Source organism: Abramis brama, assembly GCF_963993115.1.
Source record: "Abramis brama genome assembly, chromosome: 1".
NCBI lineage: Eukaryota > Metazoa > Chordata > Actinopteri > Cypriniformes > Leuciscidae > Abramis > Abramis brama.
In genome coordinates, this window is record NC_139963.1 from 49,202,577 (window position 1) to 49,222,534 (window position 19,958).

A 19,958-nucleotide genomic window follows, 5' to 3' on the forward strand; every position below is an offset into this window, starting at 1 on the left:
TTCATAAAAAAAAAGAAAAAGAAAAAAGAAAAGAAATATTTACATTAACTGAACAAGATAGCTTTTCTAAATAAGGCACTGGTAGATGAAAAGTTAAACCTGGACATTTGTAATATTTGTAGTTTCTGTAGTTTTTTTTCCCTGTCTTGTATTTATGGAAAACTGCAAAATATTTACATTGAACTGGGTACCTTTTCTAATTAAGGCACTGCTAAATTGCTGCTATATTTTCATTAAGTGAAAAAGGAACCTTCTTTCACAGCATTATAATGTGACAAGGTAAACCTGAAGAACAGCATTTGCATTACAAACACAATCAAACCAGTTTGAATCATTCACTGATTCAAAACTCCTAATGGGACGGATAAGCTTGGTGGCTTCTACATAGTTTGTCATAACGTGGCTTCATTTTAGTGAGAGCCAGACGCATGTCACTTTCAACCTTCAGACGGGCTCTGTGCTTTGACTGAAGTACTTTCAGTGCTGAAAATCCAGCTTCACACAAATAAGTTGTGGCAAAAGGTAAAAGACATTTTATTGCCTTCTCTGACAACATAGGGTAGTCCTCTCTCACAGACATCCAAAACTCTGATAGAGGAAGAGATGGGAACCTTGTTTTTCTCCGGCCATCATTTGACAAGTCAATCAGTTGCTCCTTGGCTGCCAGATCCAGATAAGTGCCAACCCCTGGTGCAAATGGGTCCCTTACAAAGTCAAGGTGGTTGTTGTTCAAATCAGGGAAATACTGTTTAAAATAGCCCTGAAGATGTGACAGGTGAGACTGAATTATGGGTGTGATGTTGTCTGCAGTGGAGGAGATGCGCTCCTGGTTGTAGAGAGGAAACATTTCTGTTACTCCTTCTTGCAGTTTGCTTTCCCACAGGGATAATTTTTGCATGAATGCACGCACCTTGTCTTGTGCGTTCAGTATGTGAACATTGTGTCCTTGCATGCTCTGATTGAGGACACTGAGATGCTGGAAAAAATCTGCCATGTATGACAACTTCAGTATCCAAGTGTCATCTTCAAAACATTTGGTAAGTTCTAGGTTTTCATCAGAGAGAAACTCTCTCAGCTCTTTGCGCAGCGCGTACACGCGACTTAACACGGCGCCGCGGGAAAGCCAGCGCACCTCTGAGTGGAGCAGCAAACCCTCGTAATCTGCACCCATTTCTTTGCAGAGTAAACGGAAGAGTCTGTGTTTCAATGGGCGTGATTTTACATAGTTCACAGTCTTTATTACATCCTTCAACACTTGATGCAAGTCATCTTCAATGCGCTTGGCCACAAGAGCCTCACGGTGAAGCATGCAGTGTGTGCCAATGGCGTTGGGGGCTTTCTCTTTTATCAGAGTCACGACGCCGCTGTGCTTACCGGTCATAGCGGCAGCACCGTCGGTACACACTCCAATACACAGAGACCAGTCTATTGAATTGTCCGTCATGAACTGATCCATCATATTAAATATGTCCTGACCTGTGGTTCTGCCTTCAAGGGGTTTACAGAAGAGAAGTTCCTCAATAAATTTGTCCTTACCGAGAAAACGTACGTAGACCATTAGCTGTGCTTGATTTGCTATATCAGTACTTTCGTCCAACTGAAGTGAAAAGTATTCACTGGCTTGCAGCTGTTCTAAAAGTTGTGATGAAATATCATCGGCCATCTCACCTATGCGTCTGCTTACTGTGTTGTCTGACAAAGGCACACAATCTACCTTTCGTGTCGCTTCCTCTCCAAATAACTCTTTGACGATGTCTTTGGTAGCTGGTAATAATAATGCTTCGCCAACTGTGTGCGGCTTCTTAGCACGCGCGATGTGGGGTGATGCCAAATATGACGCTTTTAAACACCTCTCAGGGACTGATGCTTGCTGCCGAAAAATACTAGCCTGCCGGGCCAAACACAGCTCCTGATGTTTGAAATAGTCAGTCGATTTTTCTGCCTCATTGGGATGTTTCTGCTGTAGATGGCGCTTGAGCTTGGATGGTTTCATGCATTCGTTGGAGAGAATCTCTTGACAAAGAACACACTGGGGTCTATCGACTCCCTGCTTTAACATGCAGGTAAAACCAAACGCAATGTAAGATTTGTCATATTTTCTGGTTTTTGCCTTAGCATTCGCCAAGTCAGATTTGCATGAACTGCTTGCGGGAGCGGGATTCTTTAAAAATCTTTCCATCATCTGTACTGCACTTACAGCCGCTAATTGCTCCGTCCATTCAACTGTATGCAAAACGTTAAAGAGCGCAAAGGATTTTGGGATAAACACATTACAATTAAGTATCCACTTATATAAATCATAAAACTATATATAGATTTGGTCATTAGTAATTTTAGGATTGGAAAAAAAATATCTCGTAGCCTAAATCATTTTTTGTTTCTGCCAAGTTTTTCGCGGACCCCCTAGCGCTCTCCGCGGACCCCAGTTTGAAAACCCCTGCTCTAGATCAATAATTATATAAAACAGTTAAACTTTACCCTTTGGTTAGCTATAACAAGATCATTTAGAAAATGGGTATGGCAAAAAAATCCTCAAAAGCCTGTAAATCCTAAATGAAAACTCAGAAAACTCACTAAATTGCATTATGTGCTTAAAGGCCTTAAATGCTTGAACCCCGCTAAATGCTGCTCGCAGCTTTAATTTCTCTTTGAAAATGTTGGTGTTGTGGGCACCTCTGACTTGAAGAGGTCTCTTTGGGTTTGAAAAAGATGCCACTTTGAGATGTATATGTGTGGACAAGATGTCGGTGGCTTCGTGCAGGGACAATGCCAGTTGTTCCTTTGAGTGTCATAGGTGACCATTATCCTCCTAAGTCAGCTAAAACTATGAATGTCGGGCTCATGGATCAACAGGCATATTTGTGATGGAGACAGGCACACAAAGAGGAACATGCGCTGCACAAGCAGCCTTTTGCCTCTTCACACATATAGCTGCTTTTGCCTCTCCAAACATTTTTACTGCAATCATATCCCTCAGGACGTCTTATCTGAAAAATGTCTCTGCAGCTATCTCACTACAGTAGTCTACAGAGCGAATGTGAGAGCACAAACTGTAGCTTAATCCACTCCACTGAGCCAACAACTTATACTGCACACATTCTTCTAGCTCACATCTAACTTGATGTATTTTTCCCCATGTTTTCTCTGGACATGGACTGGCACAGAAAACCCATGTCCAGGGGCTCAGCCCCGGCACATAAGCCTGCTCGTTTGTGTCCTGATGTGCCTGTTTGCAGTCAGTTGCCTACTGGAAATTATGTCATATAAAATTTGATGAAAGTGATGCTTTTGAAAACATATTTCTGACAATAAATGAAAGATTTTTGAAATGGCATGTCTATTTTGTCTCAGCAGAGCTGAGATGAGAACAATCGGAAAACGGCCATATTCTTGTTCAGCTGCTTAATCTCGTTGTCAGTCGACCATGATCGCGCACCGCTCGCGCATGCCATGCGCATCTAGGTAGGCTACTACTCAGAACTCCGACACAGATAAATGTACGCAGCAATATATAATGAATGTTCCTGGGAGATTTGTAGTTACGCGGGATGTGGAAGCGCGCAAAAGTTCCAGAACCTTCTACTTGCCTTGGAAAAAAAAAACTCACAAGCTGCTGGCCGCCGCCTCTCTAAAGCCGTGTGTCAACCAAAGCGTTTTCTCTGCTGAAAACGCCTAGCTGTGAGCGCTTGAGAGCGTTTTGCCAGCGTTGCGGGGTTTTTTTCAGTTGAGACACTTTGCTCGTTATGATACGGAATATCCGCGAAAGTGTTACTAGTATCTCATTTCACACATTTCACAAAGAAAGAAAGATAGTTAGAATGAAAGAAAGAAAGATATATTAGTTAGAAAGAAAGAAAGAAAGAAAGAAAGAAAGAAAGAAAGAAAGAAAGAAAGAAAGAGAAAGAAAGAAAGAAAGAAAGATGGATTAGTTAAAAAGAAAGATAGATTAGTTAGAAAGAAAGATAGATTAGATAGAAAGATAGATTAGTTAGAAAGAAAGAAAGAAAGAAAGAAAGAAAGAAAGAAAGAAAGAAAGAAAGAAAGAGATTAGTTAGAAAGAAAGAAAGAAAGAAAGAAAGAAAGAAAGAAAGAAAGAAAGAAAGAAAGAGATTAGTTAGAAAGAAAGAAAGATTAGTTAGAAAGAAAGAAAGATGGATTAGTTGGAAAGAAAGATTAGTTAGAAAGAAAGAAAGATTAGTTAGAAAGAAAGAAAGATTAGTAAGAAAGAAAGCTTAGTTAGAAAGAAAGAAAGATTAGTTTGAAAAAAGAACGATTAGTTTGAAAGAAAGAAATATTAGTTAGAAAGAAAGAAATATTGGTTTGAAAGAAAGAGATAGATAGATAGATAGATAGATAGATAGATAGATAGATAGATAGATAGAAAGAAAGAAAGAAAGAAAGAAAGAAAGAAAGAAAGAAAGAAAGAAAGAAAGAAAGAAAGATAGATTAGTTAGAAAGAAAGAAAGAAAGAAAGAAAGAAAGAAAGAAAGAAAGAAAGAAAGAAAGAAAGAAAGAAAGAAAGAAAGAAAGATATATTAGTTAGAAAGAAAGAAAGATGGATTAGTTAAAAAGAAAGAAAAAATTTACTGTAGAATTTACAGCAACTTACTGGCAATTTTGGTTGCCAGTAAGCCTGTAAATTTTACAAGAGTACTGTAAAACATCAACTACAATTTAACAGTAAAAATACAGCACTAACAAATTGCTGTAAAATTTACAGCAACTTACTGGCAATTTTGGTTGCCAGTAAGCCTGTAAATTTTACAAGAGTACTGTAAATCATAAACTACAATTATACTGTAAAATTATACAGCACACCTGTAAAAGCAGCAAAACAAGAGCAGCTGTGAATTTACAGTTCTTTAATGTAATCTTTACAGTATGTTACTGTTATTAATAATGTACTGAATTAAAACCTGAGATAACTCACTTCATTTGAGGAAATTGATTGGTCAATTGCCATTAAATATTTACTAGAAACATCAATTTAACTAAATCCTACTAGTGATCATCATCACACATGAATGAGTTAAAGAACATAAAAACGTCATCAATGCTTTAGCAACTACACAATCACTGCCTTTAAATAAAGAAACATGCAGCATAACATCAGTGTTTCTCTGCTCATCCTGGACTGAAGCTCAGGCTCTACTCTTCAACACAATGGTGACACACAAAACTCAACAGAAACCCTAAAACAGATCATTAAAACACTAACATATCTCCACTATAGAATTATGTGCAAAAACACATAAAATCACACAAAGCAAATCACAGAATTGTACTTTTTTGTTTAGTAAATTTGACAGTGAGATTTTACTGTGAACAACTGACTTAAGCCACAGCTTTAGATGAAATCACCTGAAGAGAAAAGAAGACATTAAATCTGTGAAGATCTCAGCAGAGGAGGATTAAACAACTCCACAAACAGCATTACCAGCTTCACTTATTACGAACCAGACTGACTTTATTTCTGTCATAATCAGAAGGTCTTTTTGAGAATTAACGGAGGTTTAGATGTTGATGGTTTTTTTATTGTTACCATGATGGTGATCAGTGTTGGCTTTAGCTGGGCTCTTGCCCTTGACATTTGAACATTAGTTTTTCTCTGGCTGCTTTAACTGTGTGTTTATGAGGCACAACAGTTATAGCAAAAGAGCCGTGAGAAAAGTGCTATGGTGTTAATGGCTCTGTATTGATGATGTCATCAATAGAGCTTACAAGACTATACCTCATTTCATTCACACTTTAATCTATTCTTGAGCAATCATGTGGGTCAATTCATTAATTATTAAGCATACACATATGATAATCCATGGCATTGCTATAATTTGAACATTTTAAAAAATATATATAATGCATAGAAAGTTTTAAAAAGCCATGTTATTTTCTCACACACAGACATCAACAATCGGCGTATGAATCTCAACAATGGTGACATTCAAATGAAAAGCTTCATGTTGCAATGTATGCTGGGTACCACCATAGTACATAATTCCCAGAATGCATTGCTGCATGCATAAATTATGTAGCTGAATTGTATTATTTTCTTTCATTTTTACCATGTGCTTTTATTTTTGTTGTTGTTTTTGATGTGACTTTTTAGTAGCTTGATTTGTGATGTTCAGAGTTTATCTGTTTATCTGAATATTTTGTTTGTCACCATTGTTGAGGTTCATATGCTGATTCTTGATATATGTGTGTGTTCCTGTAAATTGAAAAGTTTAGTGATTCCAAAATATGTACAACACAAATCATCTGATCTCATGACATGTAGTATCATGTGACTCTTACAACCAATTTTTCATAATTAGAGAATAGACTCTGGTCCACATCAGCATATCATCCACTACAGAACCATCAACACAACAGTATGTTTTTCCTTTGTCTTATGAAGACATGGTTATAGCAGTGAAAGAAAAAAGAATGTTAAAGAAAGAAAGAGTCAAGAGCCCAACTAAAGAAAGCACTAATCACGATCATGGTAACTTCAAATTAAATATTGTCAATATATCATCAACATCTAAACCTCAGTTATTTCTCATTAAGTCTGATTATGATTATCACTCTTCAGGTGATTTCATCTAAAGCTGTGGCTTAAGTCAGTTGTTTACAGCAAAATCTCACTGTCAAATTTACTAAACAAAAAGTACAATTCTGTGATTTGCGTTGTGTGATTTTATGTGTTTTTGCACATAATGCTATAGTGGAGATATGTTACTGTTTTAATGATCTCTTAGGATTTAAAGAGTTTCTGTTGAGTTTTGTGTGTCACCATTGTGTTGAAGAGTAGAGCCTGTGCTTCAGTCCAGGATGAGCAGAGAAACACTGATGTTATGCTGCATGTTGCTTTATTTAAAGGCAGTGATTGTGTAGTTGCTAAAGCATTGATGACGTTTTTATGTTTTTCAACTCATTCATGTGTGATGATGATCACTAGTAGGATTTAGTTAAATTGATGTTTCTAGTAAATATTTAATGGCAATTGGCCAATCAATTTCCTCAAATGAAGTGAGTTATCTCAGGTTTTAATTCAGTATATTATTAATAACAGTAACATACTGTAAAGATTACATTAAAGAACTGTAAATTCACAGCTGCTCTTGTTTCGATGCTTTTACAGGTGTGCTGTATCATTTTACAGTATAATTGTTGTTTATGATTTACAGTACTCTTGCAAAATTTACAGGCTTACTGGCAACCAAAATTGAAAGAAAGAAAGAAAGAAAGAAAGAAAGAAAGAAAGAAAGAAAGAAAGAAAGAAAGAAAGAAAGAAAGAAAGAAAGAAAGAAAGAAAGAAAGAAAGAAAGAAAGAAAGAAAGAAAGAAAGAAAGAAAGAAAGAAAGAAAAATTAGATAGAAAGAAAGAAAGATGGTTAGTTAGAAAGAGTCAGAAAGAAAGAAAGATGGATTAGTTGGAAAGAAAGATTAGTTTGAAAAAAGAAAGATTAGTTTGAAAGAAAGACATAGATAGATAGATAGATAGATAGATAGATAGATAGATAGATAGATAGATAGATAGATAGATAGATAGATAGATAGATAGATAGATAGATAGATAGATAGATTTTTATTTTACAGGTTTTCACATTGGAGCTGTGAGTGTATGTTCACGTACAAGTACGAATATTTATTGTACAAGTTCTCAAATTCACATCTATGTGCTCTCGAGTTTAGCTACTCTTTTACCCTCATATACAAGAGCTCCGATTAACTCACGCAGACAAACACTAAAATGTCAGAAACTGTTAAGCCTTTTATTTAAACTGGAGTCAGACAATGATGGAGAGACTCAAGAAGAAGGGACAACATGTAGAATACAACAGGATGTTTCTGAATGATTAGTTGATGAATTTATGTCATGATAATCTATAAAATCGCTGGGAACTGTTGTAAGATGCCTACAGAGTGACATGCTATTGCAATGGTATTACGTACTGTATTGCATGTGAAAAGACGGATGTGACAGCTTGAGCAGACTCACAAATGTGCTCTACTACAACAAGTCTTCCTCTTCTCATGGACTTTTATGGTTGGTGATGTCACTAACCCTGGAGGAATGTTTTGTAGTTTCTTGTAGTCTTTAAAAAACAATTTATTTAAAAGCAAATATCTTCCTTTGCTTTGAACTTTGAGCGTCGTAACTTTGCAGATGCTGTTTATGATCAAACATCAACATTACACACTAACTAAAGTTAAAAAAGTGAAATCATAATCAACCACCCTTTTAAGTAGCTGTAGCGGCAGATGCCTGTATGTTTGCATATTTTGAAAAAATATGATGGAACAGAGTTAGCTTTTTGTTAATATGTCTTCAGTGAAAAATGAAAATGTTTAGAGAATTATGAAAAAAAGAAGAAAAGTAAACAATGTCAATATTCATTTATGATGTTGTGTTAAATCAAATCAAATCAAATCAAGTATATTTGTATAGCGCTTTTCACAATACAGATTGTATCAAAGCAGCTTCACAGTATTAAAATAAAATAATACAACAAAGTTTGTTTCTAGTGGAATTTATTGATTGATAGAATAAAATTAAATATCCCCAAAATATCCCCAACTGAGCAAGCCAAAGGCAACATGCTCAGTGATGTGATTTTATATCCAAGAAAAGGGGGATGTCGTGTATTACTAGGGTTGTTTCAAGTATCAGTCACTAGAGGGCGCTAGTAAAGTGGGGCAGTGGGAAAATCTTCAGTTAAGAAGTGAGAGTTCACAGAGTAGAAACCTAAAAGTGTGTGTCTGTGTTTTATTGAATTAAGTCAGAAATGTAACACTACCTCCTCAAGATGATCTAACACATTGAGGAGTCTTTCCTCATGCTCCTCCAATGTAGCAAACACAATGAGTTCATCAAGATATATCAGATTCTTTGACAATGCTGGTGCCGTTGTGTGTGGCTTTCTGTCGGACTCGTGGTCTAGTCCCTAGTTTGGTTGTTTTACTCTGTTGATATTCGTATATAACAAATCAACTCTTTTAAGTTTGCAACCTAATGCAAACAATCTGCTGTATCAAGCGCGAAATGGCTCATCACTCACCTTCTTCTTTTCTGATGTTGATACCTGGCTACCTGTGCTGCTGGCCATGTTCCTTTCCGGTGAGGAAGCATAGGAAAACATGCTGAAGATGGAGTAGCCTTGCCGTTAAGCTCAAGCACTAGAATGGGAAACGCCAGTGATTCTGGCTTGAATTTGCTGCAAGATTCAATGAACTGCTAGCCTGGGAAAACCCAGACAACTTCCGGCAAATTCAGATTTGCTCGAGAAGTAGTCTGGCAAAGAGCTCATTCAAACCCATTTCCATGGCCGAGAAATCGAGGCACCCATCAGAAACGTTGAGGCGGGCTTTACACAATGATGATCGCTCTGATTGGTTTTAGGTCTATCCAGTTGCGCCCAGAGGCATTTGAGCAACGTCCGTTCAACTTTTAAATGCATTATTATATTCAAATTGCAAACACATGAGAACAGTCTCCATGAAAGACCCACTGGCAGATGAACATGCTACTACATTTCTCTCCGAAACGGTAGGAAATTAAATTAGATTTAATAGAGGATTTTAACTGTGACACAATGATTGACAGGGCAGTTTAAGTGACAGGATGCCCTCGACAGATCCGTCCGATAAAGATGAAGTAGTATGTCCTAAAGCTTGCCTACTTTTTTGCTACACATTCAAAAGTAAATACCTTTTCTTCACAAAAAGAGTACATACTTTTATGGCGTAGTGTAACTTAGGCGAATTGGGACGCAGCATATGGCTTTACACATGACGATCGCTCTGATTGAGCGACGTCCGTTGGTGACGCCCCTTTGGAAATGATTTGTCTATGGAGCTTTGCCAGACTATAACTCAGTTACTACTGAGAATGGTCTGGTTTTAACCAGGCTAATGAACTGCAGTACAGTAGTGACCAAAAGCGAGGCAAATGAAAATGGACAGATCCACCTTTTATACAGATAGTAAGTATTGTGTAGTTGTGCTTTGAGTCAATTGTATATTAAATATACAATTGACTCAAAGCACAACTACACAATAAAACAACTACACAAATTTTGTGATAACACAATGAAACATGCCAAATAGTTCAGACATAATTTTTATTATACATGTTTATCTGCTTTATCAATGTAGAAATGTTCTCCATTAACACCTGCAATTGCTGATAAAGCACCAACTTAATTAAAGTCAATGGTCAAGAGCTCAACTAAAGCAAACACCGATCTCCATGATGGTGACCTCAAACTAAACATTTTCAATAAGACATCAACATCTAAACCTCTGTTCTTTCTCAATAAGATCTTCTGTAGACGTGTGACATAAATAAAGTCAATCTGGTTAGTAATAAGTGAAGCTGGTAATGCTGTTTGTGGAGTTGTTTAATCAGATCTTGAGAGAGTTAATGTCTTTTATCTTCAGTTCATCAAAGGCTGTTTCTGAATAAAGTTGTAGTCTGTGTTTTTATTTCTCTTTATTTTAGTGCTTGTTTACAGCAGGTGTTTGAATGATTGAAATAATGTTTCAAGACCATCACACTAAACTTTAAATAACATTCTAGTAACATTAAGGAAACTGGACTATTATGTTCTTGGATTTTTACAAATCAACATTCCTAGAATGTTGAATTTTAAATTGAAATTAAGTTGAAAGAATGTTTGAGGAAAATTATACCTTTTTGAAACACGTTCCTCAAACGTCAAGAAAACTAGATTTTTTTTTTACGTTCCTAGTTACTAACTTATAACAAAAGTCTGTAAGCTGGGATTTTCCCTCGGCCCATATGTGGCAAAGAATGATGGCCCTGGAGTGGCCTAGATCTGGATTAAAGACAAGGGCCATAACACATGGGCTATAACTGGTCAGAGTCTCAGCCAATTACTAACCCATAACTGGCCCTGCATTGTGCCTGAATAGGTTTTAGTGTAGGTATCAATTCTCAGCCTTAAGTGAACCAGAAACCCCAAAACTAAACCACACCTGAGCCTTATCTAAACTGTAAAAAAACATTCGTTAAAAAGGTAAATGACTGTCAGCTACAGCTGGCAAACAAAAAAAAACATAAAATTTAAGTGCAAAAACACACTTACAGTAATTTCCATTAAACTTTTTACAGAAAAACACTGTTTTACAAGTATATACTGAATCATCTACATGCATGAATTAATGTAATTATACTGTATATCACTGCATCAGCAACTACAGTTACTGCCTCTTAAATAAAGCAACATGCAACATAACACCAATGTTCCCTTTCGAAAGGGAATCTGAGGCTACGTCTACATTAATCCGGATACATTTGAAAACGGCATTTTCGTTTATAAACGCTCTCCGTCCACACTAGCGTTTTCAAGCGTTTTTGGACGTTTCAGTGTGGATGAGAAACTTTTGAAAAACGCCTGAAAACGCTAAATTCACCTTTACTGCGCATGTGTAAAACCCCACAAAAGCTCACTGATATGATTCAGATGGAAAAATAAATAATGAAGTTATTGCGCAATTCTTCTGACAGGATAATTTTATTTATTAAAATATCTCACCATTCATTGATGCGGTCCAGGTCACACGCAGGACCATATTTGGTCTAAAACGCGACTGCTCTCATTACCGCAGGACAGCAAATGTGAGTAAATTCTGTCATCTTTGCAGGACTGTGATATGAAGAGTGTGCAGTGTAGAATATTTTTAGCAACAGTGTGAAAGTGAATAGCACATAACAGGCACAATACTGGTATAAACATGAATATTGGTACAATATGCGTCACATGACTAAATTTACGTCATCGTTTTTAAATCCCTCCGGTTTCACAGTCCACACTACAACGCAAAAACGGCGTTTTCAAATGTATACGCTTTGGAGTGCGTTTTCAAAAAGCTTCGTTTTCATTAATAAAAACGCCGTCTCAGTGTAGACGGAAGGCCAAATCGGAGAGAAAAAGATGCGTTTTCAAACGAAAACGTATTAGTGTGGACATGGCCTGAAGCAACCATTTTGGAATCTGGTATCTGAAGAAACCGTCAAATCACTGCAATCGTATTGGCCAGTGACAGCCTATGACATCATACTAGTGCGACCAGGAAGTATTAGGGGCGCCTAGATAACATGTCATCCTCTTTTCGTCTTCAGGGACTGTTTGTGTTTGAAGCGATCTGTTGATCAGGTAAAAGAATGTATGAGAAACATTTCAAGCGGTGTTCTGACCCGTGTCCGAGGTTTCTGACACCCAGAGACACACATGATAATCACTTCAAAATAATCATATTTAAAACTAGCCCACTGAGAAATACTGAAGATTTTGCTATAAATTAAAGCAACACCTCCCCCTATTCCTTTTAAACAAGGCTTGTTTTTACAACAGTAATCTTTAGGGGGTGGACTCATTTAAGGTAATGCCAGAATTAACTAAATATACCATTCATTTTTCCCATTGATTTCTTTTTTTTTTTTACCCCATTCATTTTCTGTACTATTTATCTTAGTACTATGTTGTGGAAATACTGCAATGCCGACAGTGACTGTAAATGACTTGTTTCTGTAGGCTTTCAATGGTAGGTGGGGATAAATGAATGTCTTTTATGTTATTAGCGAGTCATTGAGTTGACTCAACTGAGTCGTTCACACACACTTAAAAGATTCATTCACAAATGCCACTTCTATACTAATTACATCTTTATCATTATCCTTAGACTAACTACTGAAATTAAATATGGACATTTAAATGTAAGATGCCCTTTAGAAAAGTTTCTTCCCTACAAAATAATGTTTACTCACCTGCTTAAAGTGAAGAATGTACTTGTGAAAATATGTAAGGAGAGATTCATCAAATACACTTGATTCCAAGTTTAATTACATGACAAATAAAGACATTTACAGCTGAATGTTGGTTCATCTGAATGATGCTCGTCTTTACAGAAATACTGTGTAGCAGGTCTCTTTCAGGTCCTTTAAAATGGTAGAATGGATTCTTATTTCTCAATTTTAAAACTTGTGTGGACTTAAAAATAGAGATCTTATTAAAAAAACTAAATTGTCTTGGAAATCAAACTGTTTTTTAAAAAAAATCTTAACTGTGCATTATCTGATGTTCATACTTTGATTTCTTCATCCGCCTCAGTGAAGCTGTACGGCGTCCTTGTGTGTCTGAAAGATGAAGCTCTCTGATGAAGCTCGCGAGATGAAGCTCGCTCTTCTTCAGGTCTTCCTCCTCCAAAGTGACGTGTTAGCATGCTAGCAGCCTGCTGGAACTTCATGGGCTCAATTCCGTCGTTTGCTGTGATCGGAAGCCTGACTAAAGCTTGAGTCTTCGGCCCATTATGATCCATCTCAAACACAGAGCTCGGCTCCTCCTCTTCCTCCTGACGGCTCGTAATGAGGCAGCAAGAGCTGTCAATCAACTCCAGAACCTCGCTCATGAGGGAGGGGCCGAGGTCCACCGTGAAGGACGAGAGCGAATCAGATCGTGTCATTGAGACGTCACTGTTATCCGGTAGGGAACTCCGTCGACTGTCTTCACTGAGAAGTTCAGACGTTTCTGCAAAGCTTTGGTCCAGTCGTGATAAACGAGGCAGTGTGACGAAACCAGAACGAAAACCTGCAGGAGAGGAGAGGAGAAACAACATGTTTCAGCACATCTTTCACATTAGTTAAGCGTGACAGAATGCAGAGATGCACTAAGATAATCAAGTATTGACCATTTACTTTCTTAAAGGGGTGGTATAATGCCCTTTTTCACAAGATGTAAAATAAGTCTTTGATATCCCCAGAGTGTGTATGTGAAGTTTTAGCTCAAAAAACCCCACAGATATTTTTACATAGCATGTTAAAATAGACACTTTTTGTAAAAAAAATCAGTAAAAACGCACCGTTTTTGTGTCTGTCTCTTTAAATGCAAATGAGCTGCTGCTCCCGGCACAGAGGGCGGAGCTTCAAGAGCTCCTCCTTAGCAGCTTCAATTACCTTAGTCACACAGACACTGGCACTGAACATTTAAACAACTTTTAGCCTTTTATGTTCAAACCGGAGTCAGAAGGATAGAGAGACTCAAGACGAAGTGAAAACATGTAAACAATATTTTTAAATGGTTAGTTGATGAATTTATGTAGATTATGTGTAGTTATCTTCTAGTCATTGATTAGCATATTCTGTCATGATAATCTATAAATCACGTTCCGGGGGGCGGGGTTTATGTAAATTTTAGGGTTGGTGAGGTCACTAACCCGGGAGGAAGTTCCTGTAGTCCCTACCAGCCGTTTGTTGTAGTCATTGATAAGCAACTTCCTTGAAAAGCTAATATCTCCCTTTGCTTTGAACTTTGAGCATTGTAACTTTGCAGATGTTGTTTATGCTCAAACAGCAACATTACACACTAACTAAAGTTAGAAAAGTGAAATCATAATCAAGCACCTCTTTAATTCACATGGTTTCATTGTGAATGATTTATCACATCAGAATATGTGCATTGTACATGTTTTTGTCCAACTTTTTTGACATCATCAGTCCCTCTTATTTTACAAACAGCTTCATAGAGACTTTCTCCATCCAATCAATTCCTTGTGGAAATCAAGAAAATCAAGCCATGTCCTATTTTTTTTCCTCAACTGGGTTGTGAACAGCATTCAGCTCATATTAAATAAGTTCTAAGAGGCCATGCATTATTATTTTTCTTGTTATCAAGAAAATCTTGTCATGTTAGACAACAGCTTTTGTTATGTGGAGATTGTGACAAAAAAGGTGGAAAAACATAATACATAGCCTCTTATGGTTTCCATACATAGTTCACACTCCATATTTTGCCTCAAGAACATTTAGCCTCAAAGAAGCGTATTTTAAGACAGAACGTTTTGCATTGTGTTTATTTGTCATAATAATATAATGCCTCATTTAAACCCCAAATTCTCATTCTGTATAACTAGTAGTCAAATCTAATATGCTTATATATAGGGGGTTAATTTTTTTTATTTTTTTTATCTTTATCATTCATTCATTCATTACATATAATCTTAACATAAAAGCTTGGGTGAAAAGTTGTATTGAAAAAAAAAACTAATTTACATTTTAATTAACATAAATTTAAAGCTGCAGTCCGTAGTTTTTCCTCTTTGTCGCCATCTCTGTTCGAAATCTGCAATTGCAGTTATTCACAGAATTATCAACTTTATGTGGGTTGTGCCTCGGCACGGCACAGCGTGGACCAATCCAATGTTTTGAAGAGAATGTGCACGCTGGTGTGGATACTGTCATTTACAATCACAGATTCTACTTTTTGAAGTATGACCAACATAAGAATTTTCACCAGAAAATGTCATCTGAACAAGTAATTAACATCCACTTTTGTTCTGACCAACTAAGGGGAAAATCGCGCTGATAAAATCTAACGATCGCTTATTATATCACGTCAAATGGTGCAAATTATACTTTGTTCTCAAATTGTTCATGTTAAACACATCAACATTGCGTGACTACATTTAATGTGTATTAGGGCTATCTGTAGTTCAGTTTACATTTCTGTGCAGTCTAATTCTGTGCAGCCTACCAACAAATAAATGAAATCTGCTTTTTTAATTTTGAACCCCTTCAAAACACGGAGTTCACACCACCTTTCAAAAGACCTTCCGATATTTATCCTTGTTTTCGCATGGGCCCGGTTTGCAGTCTCTTTTTTTCTGTAGCCACTCTGAAGTCCGAAGTCTTTTGCATTTGCATGTTGTCACTGGTGATTGTCGTTTGAACCTTTCTGGATCCGCCATCAAATTGATAAGTTTAATTATATCAAGTGCTGTGAGAAAAGGCTATAAATCTCCACCGCCAACATCCTCACTCGCAATATAGCCTACTAGCCGAGACTCTTCTTTTTGTGTACAGATGTGAAGTAATGACGCAAAGACATGCTCGAATTTCCCGCGGAAATCCACCAGTACCGTTTTAAATCGAGCTCAGGCAAGCAGATAGTTTTGAACATAGGCTGATTATGTACTTGCTCAAAAATTTATTTTGGATCATTTTTAACCCCAAAAAGCTACGGACTGCAACTTTAAATCTACATCTTGAATGCAGTTAAAGTCACTTTGGATAAAAGTGCCTGCCAAATGCATAAATGTAAAAATAATGTCTCCATATTTGTTTAGTGTCTATTTTAATGACAGCAGCACTGGAGCTAAATTAACAAAACCTAATGAAAATTTGACCAGCTGTACAATGAGTCACAAGATCGATGACACTCGTTTAATTACATCACAATAAATGTAAGTAACAACTCTTGAAATATTGTCACAATATGTAATATGTCCAGAGGGGGGCAGCATGATATCTTTGTGTAGTGTGTGTGTTATATTTAGCTGACTTTATGTCAGTCTTTGAGGATTTTGGATTTCCCAGAATGAGGGAAATTCCAGAATTCCTGAGACATGAAACACACTCCACTGAAAACAGCACTGCACTTTTCTTCAGTCCCACCCTCAATTGTGTGAGTTTCTGCTTCATCACACAGGTGTGTGTGTGCGTGCGTGCGTGCGTGTGCAGGTGTGTGTACTCAAACTACAATCATTCCCGGTAAAGGTCATTCACTCTGTCCCTGTCTTTGGAAATTGCAGATCGTATTGCTGTTTTCTCAGCATCTCATGTTTTCAAAGGGCATCTTTTAAGATACCATGTCATGTTAAAAAAAAGCTTAACTGTAGACATGCAGTGCAGAAGATTGACCTCACTTCCAAGATTGTACACACAGCAAAATCTATTTTGTGATATATTTGGGCCTTTGTTAAATTAACACTGCTAACTTAAGAAATCCTTTAGATTACATTGAAAATGCTAAAATTATTATATTGTACAAGGCCAGCGCTGCTCTAATCAATGAAGTAAATCTAACTCGGAGATCTGGCTCTAAATGAGTTCAGTGATTCAGGTAAAAAAATTGTTAAAACACAAGCAACACCACCTGATCACATTTTCTCTTTGTTCATCTGGCTGTTATAACTGAATTACATCTGCCAAACTAAATCTAAAGTTAAAAAATGTATGGGTTAAGAGCCCAACTAAAGCAGACACCGATCACCATAATGGTGACTTAAGATCTGTGATTTTCTCCTTCAGTGATTCTGTTTGTTAACATCAGGTGTCTTCAGTAATGCTCAATCATCACTCAATGAATCACTTAATTATCTCATTAACGTCAACACTGCTTCAGTGTTACTTATAGCACTCTGAGTGTGGATTATATAAACACTGAGCAGTGTTAATTTAACACTGGGGATTTTGCTGTGCAGGATTTAATGCAGTTATAAATGCAGTATTTGTTCATTTCCACTAAATCTGTGACACAGTTTTCTTTTATTGGCTTCCATAGACTTCCATAGTCATCTTTTTGCCACCATGTTGGCTCTGCCTACAAAACACCTTGTCGATGTTTGCAAACACCCAAATGGTCTATAGCTGTGCCCGAAATCATACTGTCCGAGTAGCTATTGACAAGAAAAAAAAAAAAAAGTATGTCCTATAGTATGATTGTGAACTGGATGAACATCTGCCATAATATTGTAGGACAAGTCACGTCTGAATCCAATGATCGTGTCACACACTGAGATACCGTCATCTGATTGATTTTTGAAGACAGCATATCCTTTGTTCCCTTTGATATCCCACAATCCTGTGTGTTCCATTCCCTGACAATTGAGCTAAACAAGTAGTTGAATAGCTAAACGTTGTGGTCAGTTGGTGGTCAGTTTGTGTGTAAATGTATGTTTTTTCCACTTTTGATGTAATTTCTAAGTAGAAATTAGTATTGTAGATGGCTATTTAAATATTTGCTTAGTTATCACTAAAGCTCTCTTTACTTTGCTGTAGATCATTTAACCGTTACACGGCCTTTCACAGTTTCGTGAGAAACCTTTGTGGGCAAGGGCTGCCTGCAAAGTCATTGCCTAAGACAGCGAGGCAACAAGTCAGTATTCGGACGCAGCCACTGCCATTCTTGCCCAGTGGCCTCATGGGATAGTGACCATCAGATGCGAATTTTCAGAATCTTGGTGGAAGTACACGATAAATGCTGGGTTTTTCCAACCCAAATTTGGGTCAAATAGGGAGAAACCCAACCATTGGGTTAAAATTGTAACCCAATGGTTGGGTTTGGTCATATTTGACCCAAATGTGGGTTGAAACAACACTATGACACTTTAGTACTGGTACTTTTCGTATACTATTTAATTTTTTTTTATTATGAATACTACGAATTCGGACACTCATTTCACATATTGGTTTTTGTATACTATATAGCCTAGTAGGGAAGAAGGCATATTCGGACCAAGCGGCAACCTGCCTGCCTCTCTCTTGAAACCTGCAATTCATCGACTGGCCACTAGAGACAGGCTGCAGAAGAGAGTCAATCCCATAGACCCCCCATGTTAAAAAAAAATGTGTTTAAAGCCTGGTGCAAAAAGTGGTTTTGCTCTATATAGCTAATTTTGCCCTTCATGACAACTGTGAGGGGGTGAATATTTTTTTATAACTCATCCGTTTAAATTATATTAAGCCTTAAAGTTCTGCATAATTAAGGACATGGCCACTTGAGTGACAGGTGGATTGCCGCTGTTGTCTCTACTAGCGGTTTGTCTGTTGTCTGTTAGCGTCACATCACCTCCGGCTCCGCCCACTATAGGCTTCGAAAATGCTCTTCAGAAACACTGCGGGTGACGTCACGGACACTACGTCCATATTTGTTTAGAGTCTATGATTCAGACGCATCACTAGACAAAACTACAGTGGTGTTTGACATGTTTAGTGTTCGTACCGTATGAGCAGAGCGGCTCGTCCAGCGAGCTGGTGGAGGTGGGCAACAGCGCCCTCATCAGGCCATCGTTGGTCATGTTCAGCTGAGGCAGCGAGATGGCGTTTTTAATGATGGGCGAGACGGACGGCGGGGGGGAAGAGAAGTCACGTGATCCTCCTCTCAGTCGGGGCATGGGGGGTTTCCGTACGTGCTGTAGAGTTCTCGACAAAAAACGCGTCGTTCTGGAGCCAGAGGGCGAATCCGGGTAACTATTGCTGTTAGCCGATCCGCCATAGTTGCTCAGGAACGAAGTGTCACCGAAGACGTCTCCACCGCGGCCCACATGCATCGTGTGGCGGAAGTCGCCGAGCGGCGGGCTTATCATGTCCACCGACAGGTCGCTCTTAAACCGCCGTTTGGCCTGAGACGTGGACACCAGGCCTTTGATCGCCGGCAGCTTTCCCAGACTCATGACGAGAAATATGGGATTTATATGATCCTTAAAGAAGATCCAAAATGTCTGTCAAAAAATATAGCAAGATGTTGATGGTGATGTGCTCCTCAAATATTAACAGACATTGGACGTACTGTAAATGCAGCATAAGTAGTAAATAATTCCCAGAAAAGTGGTGGAGAGATGGAAGGTGTCTAAAAAAAATGGGCAATCAAACATTTACAGATAAATGAAGCATAATAAGAGGCTAAACTAATGTCAAATAATCCCCAAAACAGATCCGGAGAGAGAGATTGTTTTATGAAGCTATAAAATACCTATATCTATAACGAAGATCAATAAATGGTAAATTAATGTTGAATAATCCTTAAAACAGATCAAAAGAGATACAAATGGTGGTAAAACATGTCAAAAAATATAAAGAAAAATGATTAACACTAGTTTTATGAAGCAATAAAATACCCAGGTAAACGAAGCTCAATAAATGCTTAATTAATGTTGACTAATCCTTAAAAAAGATTCAGAGAGAGAAAAAAATGTATCCGAAAAATACTACAAAAAATGTCTAATTCTAGTTGAATTCTAGTTCTAATTCTATGAAGATCTAATATCCAGATAAACTAAAACAATGCTAAATTAAAATTAATATAAAAGTAATTAAAAAAAGTGTTTTAAAAAAATTCAGAAAAATACAAAATAAATCTTAGTTAGAGTGATTGTTGAAGGAATCAATCAAATACC

General features: G+C 37.3%; 2 protein-coding genes across 3 annotated transcripts in view; both read right to left on the reverse strand.

Moving 5' to 3' along the window:
* Nucleotides 1-352: 352 nt before the first annotated feature.
* Nucleotides 353-1,993, reverse strand: LOC311081424 (zinc finger BED domain-containing protein 5-like; the record flags this gene model as incomplete). Its single annotated transcript, XM_084111961.1, has 1 exon — nt 353-1,993. The coding sequence occupies one exon, from the start codon at nt 1,991-1,993 to the stop codon at nt 353-355; it is 1,641 nt and encodes a 546-aa protein (XP_083968087.1).
* An 11,068-nt stretch (nt 1,994-13,061) lies between these two features.
* cdc42ep1b (CDC42 effector protein (Rho GTPase binding) 1b) overlaps nt 13,062-19,958 on the reverse strand; it is a 9,688-nt gene continuing 2,791 nt past the window's right edge. The window contains exons 3-4 of one of the 2 annotated variants that reach the window (XM_084111307.1): nt 18,785-19,262; nt 13,062-13,594 (exon numbers count right to left, since the gene is read on the reverse strand). In XM_084111307.1, the coding sequence (XP_083967433.1) occupies nt 13,089-13,594; nt 18,785-19,235 (957 nt within the window). In that variant the 5' untranslated portion in view covers nt 19,236-19,262 and the 3' untranslated portion in view covers nt 13,062-13,088. Of the gene's footprint in view, nt 13,595-18,784; nt 19,284-19,958 lie in introns of both variants that reach the window. The other variant, XM_084111306.1, reaches the window with a different exon arrangement.